The following is a 10,453-nucleotide window of genomic DNA, read 5'->3' as shown; positions in this document are numbered from 1 at the left end:
CGAGGCACAATGCATTGTGGGAGATGTAGTTTATTTTGTCATCATTTTTAACAACAGTAATGTACTACTACAATCACCACGAGGGGCGATACAAATCGATACCAAGTCGGATTGAGGTGCACTTAGGAAAAATACATTAAGTTAAAAGTATTTAATTTTTTAAAGTTTATAATTTGCTTTTGTTATTGTACGAGTTACAGAAATTACATGTTTAAGTAAATAACTTTGTTTTATAAGACAATTTCTTTCAGATTTTATTCACAATTTATTTCAATTCACCCAACCCAAATGTTAATGTTAAATGTAACTTTTTTAATAGTACAACTGAATGTATTCTCTCAGTTAATATAATAAAAAAACTGCATGTATAAAAATTATAAAAGAATGAAAATTTTGAAAGATTTTATTAACATATTTGAAAGATTTTTTAACATTAGTTTATATCACCACTTCTTTTTAGACATTTACTCAAATAGTAATGTTAAATGTAACCTTTTTAATAGCAACATATTATGTACTCTCAGTTAATATGAGATGATAAAAAGTGCATGTGTGCATGCATAGTAATTATACAATAATTACAGTTATACAGAAAAAAATAAAGAAAATTGAAAATATACTCTAAAATTACAACATTTATTTTCATTTCTAACATTCAAAATGCAATGTAAAAACATTGTAGTTGACAATTAAAAATTAGTAATCAAAAAGTCTTAACTCTGTCATTTATAAACACAAGTATGATATAATACTATAAAATGCTAAAAACACAGTTTTTTCAGTTATGAGGTAGGATTTTCATGTTTCTGAAGGTGTCCACCACTACAGATAAGATCAGTGTGACAGAGGTTTAGACCCATTCATTTAAAAAATAAATCAATGTACTCAAATTCAATGAATTACAATACATGTGAAGTCTGCAGACACTCCTTGGTATGCACCCATATTTGAGTTTGTTTGTAGGGAAACCCTACAAATATACCACCTATATGTACAGCCTGATGCACCACGACTGTAGATGTCTGCTGGCAAGACTTCAATTTCTTTTTGATTGTATTTCAGTCCTCTATCCATACATATGTAGGCTTTGACCACAGTTGAGAGTGTGACTTTTCCAGATGGATGGCATCTGCTGTCAGAGACGGATCTATTGGATGAGGAGACAGCAAGGATATGCGGGCGGCAAGGAGACCCATATGCACACAGCTGTCTGTGTCCAACCCTTGTAAGATCCCCACCATCATTGCTCCAGCAAAACTAGATGAGATTAAGAGAGTCTAATGTGACATGCTTTTGTTTTATATGATGTTAAATGCTTTCGTTAACATACCTGTCACCAGCTCCAGACACATTTACTGTTTCTTTAGAGCTCACAGCCAGCGCAGGATAATGAACAGCACACAGCTGTCCCTTCTTCTTTAAAAGGCATAAATCATGTTCAGCATTTTAGTGTTACTACTAAGATCTTTAGATTTACCCCAAGTAATAATTCACCCAAAAATGAAAATTTACCCTCAGGCCATTCAAAGTGAATGGGTGCCGTCAGAATGAGAGTCCAAATAGCTGATAAACAACATCACAATAATCCATAAGTAATCCATACCACTCCAGTTCATCATTGAATGTCTTGTGAAGCAAAAGCTGCATGTTTGTAAGAAACAAAACCATTAAGTCATTTTAACTTAACCATTGCAAAATACAAGTCCATAATCCATTATCACACTTCCTACAGTGAAATGTCCATCCTCTCTTATCATATCACATAAAAATCCACCAACATATTTTGGAACTTTTTTCGCTTGTAAATGGTGCTTGATCAGTGCATATTTGTCTCCTGATTCAGACGAGATCACTTATTCACTGGAGAGCAATATTATAGATATAGTTTTGAAGTTAAAAATGCCTTAACCTGTTAACTGTAATGGGTGGGCCCACTTGCCATTACATGTTTTAAACAGTAATATCTTAGTCTGAACCTAAAGCAATCTTGACAAACTATATATTGTTTGAAAGCTTAAAGACTCTAGTTTTCATATTTGGTGACTGATTTTTGAAATATTTTACAGAGCAATCGTAATTTTTTTATTTGTAAGAAGAGTACTCATCAGACTCAGAGAGTGAGTTCTGACCTTTACTTTGAAATAGTGATACATATATAAAGTCATGAAAAATCATCAAAAATCTCCATTCATGTTCATGTCAAGTGTTCAAAAGATAACATTCTATTCTTTGAGAAAAAAAGGTCTAGAAGTGTTTCGAATATAAAGTAAAACCAATAGGTTCTCAATTTTTGATGTAGCGTGAACTATAACGTATGTCCAGGGTTCTTGTTGTTCATGTCTTTTATGTTTTTTAGAGGTTGACTTGAAATCAAATACTGCCATACTATCCTTAATACTTCTGAATGTGATGTCTACGTCATAAATATTGAGAAAAGTAAGGAAAAACATGTTCAGATCACTCAAACTATATATGGAAATGGAGCCGCCCTTATATGGTTACCAATGGGGTTTGACGGTCATCTAGTGGAAAAGCTTGGTACTACGCCCAAACAAAATTTCACTGAAAGCTCATTTTTTTGAGATATCAACCTCAAATTTGGAACACAACTTCTTCAGATTTTTGGTTTTGATTTTCTAGCAGCTTTAGAGTAAAACATGTTTTGTCAAATATATATTTTATATAAAATACAAATATAAAATTGTTTACATTTTATATTTCCATAAACTAAAACTTCCATAACTTTTTTGTAATATACTTTTTGTAACTTCTTTCACCTCTACAATAATCTGCCAAGTGTCTTCTTTAAAAAGAGACCTACCTTAAGTCTCAAGTTGGAAATGTCATTTTCAGGCCTATACTCAAAAAGTGGAACCGACAGTTAACAGGTTAATGATGAATTTGTTTCTTAAAAACGCACAGCTTTTCGTTTTAGAAGACATCAAATAATGTACTGGAGTCATGTGGATTACTTGTGGATTATTTTGATGTTTTTATTAGCTGTTTGGACTCTCATTCTGACGGCACCCATTCACTGCAGAATATCCGGGTGAGCAAGTGATGTAATGCTAAAATTCTCCAAATCTGTTCCCATGAAGAATCCCATCTTCATCACCCGAGGGTGAATAAATATTCAGCAAATTTTCATTTTTGGGTGAACTACTTCTTTATGATTAATTATGTTCATTAATTATAATAAGTCCATCATACCCGCTTTTGCGGCTGCAAATTCACAGTCCCAGCATCATGTTCTCCACACACCATCACACCCATAGCACCTAAAGTAACCACCACACAATTCAGATGCTCCAGCAGGGGGCGGGAGAGAGCCGGTACACATCCCAAGACATCCTCTAGTGATCTGGGTAATTCTAAAACAAAATTATGCTTTGATTACTATTCAGGTAGCTAGCCACTTCCTGTCCAGCAATCGAGCACTTGCTTATTAGGGGCCAAGCACCAAAGTGGTGCGACGGCACCTATTGAAACTGTTAGCGTTATTATTTTAGGTGTTTTTTTTAACTCTGGTACCTGTAGGAGTAGGCAGACCTAGTGTATGATTCATGGTGCAGAGCTCAGCCAGATTGGGGGAGGTGTAAGATAGGGCTTTCCAGCTCTCTGACAGGAAGGGCTTACAGGCCTTATCTGCATCCGTGGGCTCAAACCACACTGCAGCAAAAGAAAAAGACATGCAATATGCATGTAACAACTTACTTGAATCTTTGACCTCAACAGACGCTCTGAAGCAGTATTAGACAAATGAGGTTTACCAGGGACTGCATGTTTCTTGGCAATACGACACACGTAATCGATGGTTGAAACGGGAATGTTGCCATCAAGAACTACAAGAGATCCTGATGCAAGCTGATCCTCAAACTGAGATACCTGAATGTAAAGATAAAAAAAAGATTTCTGCTGTCAAACTAGTTGTTACATTTAATTTAAACCCTTGCAAATTTTCCTATTGCAACAGGAAGTTTGCATGGGAATTATATCCCCATGAGAGTTTGTCCTTTTTTAAAGAGCCATTGATTTTAATTTCATCACAGCCATGACTTACTATTTCCTAGTCAATTTCATGTGTTAATAGGAGGCGGGACAATCTCATTCTATAGTGTTTCCGATTGGACAAAATGAGTGAGTACAGGATGAGTCATCATTATTTTTCCTCTGTTTACCAGGAATAAAAAGACTGAACATTTTAAATGTGTTTATCTGCCAAGGTTTTTGTCAGTGATTAAATGTGAATTATGCAAACTAACACAGCTGGATTTAAATCCACAATATGTCATGATTGCTTTAAGAGTTTGAGGTCAGTAAGATTTGATTTTTTTAAAGAAATTAATACATTTAGCGAGGACGCATTCAATTGTTCAAAAGTGACAGTAAATAGTTACAAAATACTTCTATTTCAAATAAAGTTTTTTTTTTAAATATGCTTTATTTATTAAAAAAACCTGAAAAAAATGTATCATGGTTTTCAAAAAAAAAAATCCAGTGGCACAATTGTTTTCAACATTGATAATAAAAGAAACATTTCCTTTGCACCAAATCAGCATATTAGAATGATTTCTGAAGAATTGTGTGATGCTGAAGACTGGAGTAATGATGCTGAAAATTCAGCTTTACATCACAGCTATTTACAGTTGTAATAATGTCACAATTTCACTCTTTTACTATATTTTTGATCAAATAAATTCAGCCTTGGTGAGCGTAAGACTTTAAAAAAAAAAAAAAGTAGTACTGAACAGTAGTATACTTTTCGAATATACGTACATATTGCTCTTGTATCTGCTGATGGATGTCCATGTCGCCCAATCCCAGGCTAAGCTCTCCAGACTCAGATATAACTGCACAATAGGTCGCAGTCCTTTGGTCCTGTAATCTGGTGACTGCGCTTGTATCCTGATGAACATAAAGCAAAAAGCTGTAGGTACAATGAATTTTTGGCTACAAGAGCAATAAAATGCTAAATATAACTCACCATGTGTTTACAATAGTTTAGCACAGCATCGCTAAGAGAGTCTTTGCCAATGGCAGAGATGAAGAGAGGCTTGTTCCCTAATCTGCTTAAACAGTCTACATGAAATATAAGCAATAAATCAAAAACCGGAATTGTAGATATTAATTCAAAGTAATATTAATGACGCATTACCAGCAATATTCCTGCCTACGCCTCCAAATGACTGACAAACACTTCCTGGATTTGTCTGACCAAACTGAAAATATAATAAAAAATAATGTTATAAAAAAGTTACTTAAGCTCCTTTAGCTTGTTTTATTGGTCTTACCACCAATTTCTTTGTTGTTCCTTTAGCGATGAAATCAACGTTTATTCCACCAATAACAATCTGAGGGACATAAATAGTGTTATTTTAGCATTATTTATATAATATTACAGTAATTATTTATATTTTAAATTCTTTTGTTTTTATTTTTTCATTTTAAATTTTAGTAATGTTATGTGCTTTGTCATTATTATTAGGTTTTGGGTTTTTATTATTTCTTAATATAGTTGTAGTACTTAAAAATATTTCAGCTGGTTGTCAAAGGAAAATTGGTTTCAAAGTTTAATCCAGTATTAATATTTTATTTCAGCTTTATTTCAATTAACAAAAACTACTTTTTAATTAGTTTTAGTTAGCAATACAAAACACTTAAAATAAAATTGAGTCTTTCCATAAGATTTTATTGTATTTAGCAAAAACTATTTGAGACTTTTTTTTTACTGTACCACTTACAGTTTTGGAGTCTATTCTCTGGTCCTTTGATTTTCGGGTTTTAATGTCACCTCTGAAGTTGCCTCCACTTTTTCCGTTATGTTTAGAAAGGGCACATGCAATCTGACTGCCCACTCTGGCATTGTTTTGGATGAGTGCTATATCTGAAAATGAATGAACTTCCGGAAAATACCACAAAAAGTCACATGAAACCAAACTGAACATAAAAAGTTAATGTTATTATAAATATATATAAGAATATGTATGCAGCAAGCCTTATCATGACAAACTATCTATTGTGTCTTAAAAGGATACTGGCTTGCAAGGACTTCCCTTTAGTCAGCTCACTGACTCGCTGAAGGATAAAAGGGGTGACATCTCTTCCTGTGACACCTTTTGAGCTTCAGATATACAAAGAAAATGCTTTTATCAGAAGTGTTTATCATTCTATGTGGCATATGGTATGGCTAATCACTATTTTTCTCTACCCGGCCTCAGTCACAGCCGTTTGTATGGCATCTTCTATCTGTTGTCCTGTGGCTGCATGTTCCTCAGGGATGGGAACGGCCAACAGAAGACCACTTTGCAGCCCCAGAGATAGTGTGCTTGCTGCTGAGGAAAGAGAAAGTTAAAGATCCCTTCACAAATAACTAAGCAAGATGAGTTTATGTCTAAGGAACTTTATCTATGATCTCTGTTTCAACTAGCTCTTTCAATTAGAATCACCGCAGCATTAAGTAAATGTGTAATATTGACATTTACTCAAATCTATGTGCGGTAAAAGCTTAAACACTAAGACTTGCCAATAAGATCCGCTGCTTCTTGAGGACAGGAGACATGGTAAGGAGAAGTAAATCCACTTTGCCGAGAGAAGAAAGCCGGGAAGCTCTTTGAATCTCCATATGTGGCCACACACACACCCTGAGTTTCCTGTAAATAAAAGCACTTATCTTTGAATTAGAGCTTAAGTACATATATATATATATATATATATATATATATGAAAGCTGACTCTATTTACCAGGGGCATTAATATTTGTGTATTATAATTATGTATGGAAAACATTCTATGGAATTCAATTGTTACCAGCATTCAAAATATCTTATTTTGTCTACAACATTCGTACAGGTTTGGAACAACATGAATAATAAATGATTAGTGAGTAAAACTATTCCATTTTGTAAAAATGTAATCTAACAGTGTTATTACATTATTAATGTTATTAAACTTAAAGCTGCAGTGTGTAACTTTTTTAGTTAAAAATGATCCGAAATCAATATTTGAGCAAGTACACAACCAGCCAGTATTCAAAACTATCACCTTACTTTAGCCCGATTCACAACAGTTAGCTTATAATAATGCTTTCTAATTTGAGTGGTACGGGTAGGTTTTTGTGGGAAATTCGAGCATGGCACTGCGTCTTTACGTCACGTCTGTAAACATAAAGAAGTTGTCTCGGCTACTAGGCTTTCGCACATGAGGATCCTGCAGGTGGCAGATCGTTTAGCCTTTTCTCACAGCAGCTAGAATAATTAAATGTATCATTTTGATGTTGTTAATATTAATAATTTGAGAATTAAGTATAACAATAATAATAATTTGCACAGTTTGATGTGATATGAGCTAACCGATCATTAGATTTAATCACCATTGGTAGCGTGATTTATTGTAATGCTTTTTCCCCCAGTTGGTCAGAACAAAAGTGGCAGACTTGTTACTTGTTCCGATGACAATATATGGTGAAAATTCTCATTTGGGTCATATATTCCAAGACGTAGACTAGAATCTGTGATTGCGAAGTACAGTAAACATCCACAACGGTGTTGTGACTGACAGCTACACATTCACCTCAAAACATTAGATTCATCTGCGCTAGAGCTGTGCCAGAGCACATCCCATGCAAGGAAGATAATTCCTGCAAACAGCTGCAATTCCAGGTTTTCAAACAGAGATGGCGACAAAGAGGCAAAACTTAAATTTAAACTTTACTCACCCCCATGTCATCCAAGATGTTTATGTCTTTCTTTCTTTCTTCTGTCGAAAAGAAATTAAAGTTTTTGAGGAAAACGTTCCAGGATTTTTCTCAATATAATGGGCTTCAATGGGGACCAATGGGTGGAAGGTCCAAACTGCAATGAAACCAGCCGAGGAACAAGGGTCTTATCTAGCGAAGCGATCAGTCATTTTCTAAAAAAAATACAAATTTATATACTTTTTAACCACAAATGCTCATCTTGTACGCGTGATGTAGGTGAAACAAAGCAAACGTACAAAGTCAAACGCCCTTCACAAAACAAGGTAAAACAACAACGTTAGATGATTTTGAAGTTGGAGGAGAAAATCAGATTAAATCAGATTAAAATCACACTACCCTTTTTTTTAACATCGCAAAGCTAGTGCAAGATGGGCATTTGTGGTTAAAAAGTATATACATTTGTATTTTTCTAAGAAAATGGATAATCGTTTCGCTGTATAAGACCCTTATTCCTTGGCTGGGATCGTGTAGAGCCCTTTGAAGCTGCATTGAAACTGCAATTTGGACCTTCAACCTATTGGCTCCCATTGAAATATGGAGAAAAATCTGGAGAAAAATCCTGGAATATTTTTCTTAAAAAACTAAATTTCTTTTTGACTGAAGAAAGAAAAATGTGAACATTTTGGATGACATGGGGGTGAGTACATTATGAGGAAAAAATTATATTCTGGAAGTGAACTAATCCTTTAAAGTCTTACCAAGAACTCAAGAGTGCGTCTGATATCTAGGATGGATTTCACCCCAGCAGACACAACAGCAATAGGGGTTCGACCCAGTTCAGTGAGGTCTGCACTCACATCCAGAGCTACAAGAGATAATATAATGATCATTAAATACAGGCCTGTATACATTTCACATGGATATAAAAACAATTTTGAAAATAAACGTGCAGTTTTGTCCTTCTCTATGTACTCCTCCAATGCCCCCAGTTACAAAGACAGGAATCCCAGCCCTGTGAGCCGCAATCATTGTGCCGGAGACAGTTGTGCCACCCGACAAACCCTAAATGATCAAAAAACAGACATTTCACATGAATATGTATAATCGCATAGTTACAAATAAAGATCACTTCAGCTCCAGACCTTGCTGATGACATAAGGTAAGTCCCTTCTGGACACTTTTAGTGCCATTTTGCTTTGTGCCAGGAAGTCCAATTCATCTGAAGAAAGGCCCACATGAATGCTGCCCTCAAGAATCCCAATGGTTGCCGGGACTGCACCCTCAGCCCTCACAATCGCCTCGACTTCCTTTGCTGTACTGAAATACAGAGGAAATGCAGTTTATTGGTAAATACTGAATCCTTCAGATATGAATCAGTGTACAGATTAAAAGTTCTCAACATTTTGTTTTTAAAAACCTTGTGCAGAATTAGTCTGTACTGTTTATAAGATAAAAAGTCATGTGACAACCCTGACTTTAGAGTGGCCTGAGGGAAAAGTTCAACATGTTAAGTATTGGACAGCACTGTAAGAGATTTATCATTTTTTTTCTACCTGAGATTGTGAGGATAAGGCATTCCATGTGTGATAATAGTGCTTTCCAAAGCCACAACTGGCCTGTGATCCGCTAAAGCCTCTTTCACTTCAGGATGGATGATAAACAGGCTGTCTGTAGGAGAAATATGGAATAGCTGACCCAAACAACACTGTATTCAAACAACTGTACCACATTTGGTGACCAAAGTCATGCTCGCCAAGTTTGAATTGGTTCTCATATGTCTAGTGTTTGACAAATGATATAGAGAAAGCAAATACAATTTTTTTTACAAGTCACGTGGTGCTTTTTGGCCATATTGGAGCCTGACAGCCAAGGTCCCCATTTACTTTAATTGTATGGAAAGTAAAAGCTTTGACATCTTGCTAAATACATTTTTGTTCTGTGTTCCACTGAAGATAAGAAAACAGGTTTGCAACAACATTGTCAGGAAATAATCAATTATGGATGAAATACTCAGTGTATAATCTACAGTAGTTCAATTAGTCAGAAGCTGTATTGCATAGGAACATGAAATTAGGACATGGTTGCTCTGAATGCAAATACCTCAATCTAGACCTGTGGTTTGTGCTAGTTTACCTTTTTTGCGATGTCTGCAGGGTGATGTTGTAATGCAACGTCTAAGAAACGCAGACAACCTCCACATCTTCAGAACTTGATCTTCAGGTCAGCAAAACTCGCAACGTGAAATACAATCAAGCCACCGTGTGCTGGAGAGTTTTATCGTGCTCTATTTGTTTGAGACAAGTGACGTGCTGATATAAGCAAGTTTCACAGTCCTGCACGTCTCAAAAGACGAAATACAGAAATACACTCAACATAAAACCAACAAACGGGTCCGAGTAAACAATTCAGGACTTCAGTCGTTCAATGAAGACTGAGAGAAAAGAGGCTGCGTTCGCTCATTAAAACGCTTCTCACGCGCTACTCGCTTTTAGTAGTGACTTCAGTCACGACTCGCCTTAAATAAATCATTTTTTTTAATTCTGAATATTAAACTCTCAGTTCAAGCTATTTGCTTTTCGGCTGGACTCCACAAGATTGAACTTTGATCCGGCTGGGTCTGTTTGTACTAGTTGAGAATCGCCTTTTACTCAGAATTTCTGTCAGATGGGGGACAAGGGCATTTTAATGAATAAAGTTATAACGATAATAGTGATATCTACGAATATAGGCTAGATATTTTTTGAGGTTTTATAACTC

The 10,453-nt window shown here is 35.3% G+C and overlaps 1 protein-coding gene across 2 annotated transcripts; it reads right to left on the bottom strand.

Moving 5' to 3' along the window:
• Positions 1–16: 16 nt before the first annotated feature.
• Positions 17–10,324, bottom strand: LOC306868503 (uncharacterized protein). Of its 2 annotated transcripts, none has more exons than XM_079414704.1 (18): positions 9,830–10,324; positions 9,250–9,364; positions 8,839–9,013; positions 8,647–8,758; positions 8,455–8,561; positions 6,520–6,650; positions 6,209–6,325; positions 6,036–6,121; positions 5,742–5,884; positions 5,292–5,351; positions 5,156–5,219; positions 4,985–5,079; positions 4,777–4,905; positions 3,771–3,885; positions 3,532–3,669; positions 3,211–3,371; positions 1,331–1,416; positions 17–1,257 (listed from the first exon to the last, which is right to left on the bottom strand). In XM_079414704.1, exons 1-18 carry the CDS (start codon positions 9,894–9,896, stop codon positions 1,059–1,061), a joined length of 2,100 nt encoding a protein of 699 aa, XP_079270830.1. In that variant the 5' UTR covers positions 9,897–10,324; the 3' UTR covers positions 17–1,058. The 2 variants fall into 2 exon arrangements, with proteins under 2 accessions (XP_079270830.1, XP_079270831.1); XM_079414705.1 differs by having other exon boundaries at positions 924–1,257; positions 1,331–1,413.
• Positions 10,325–10,453: the final 129 nt, after the last annotated feature.

Source organism: Barbus barbus, assembly GCF_936440315.1.
Source record: "Barbus barbus genome assembly, chromosome: 50".
NCBI classification, from domain to species: Eukaryota; Metazoa; Chordata; class Actinopteri; order Cypriniformes; family Cyprinidae; genus Barbus; species Barbus barbus.
The sequence above is the reverse complement of the archived record's forward strand: the minus strand, read 5'-3'. Positions and strand labels throughout refer to the sequence as shown.

Coding starts and splice junctions, on each gene's coding strand:
- LOC306868503 (XM_079414704.1), bottom strand. CDS start 9,896: ATGTGGAGGTTGTCTGCGTTTCTTAGACGTTGCATTACAACATCACCC. Junction 9,014..9,249: donor CCTTATCCTCACAATCTCAG/GTAGAAAAAAAA, acceptor TCTGTATTTCAG/TACAGCAAAGGAAGTCGAGG. Junction 3,372..3,531: donor AGGTCTGCCTACTCCTACAG/GTACCAGAGTTA, acceptor ATTTTGTTTTAG/AATTACCCAGATCACTAGAG.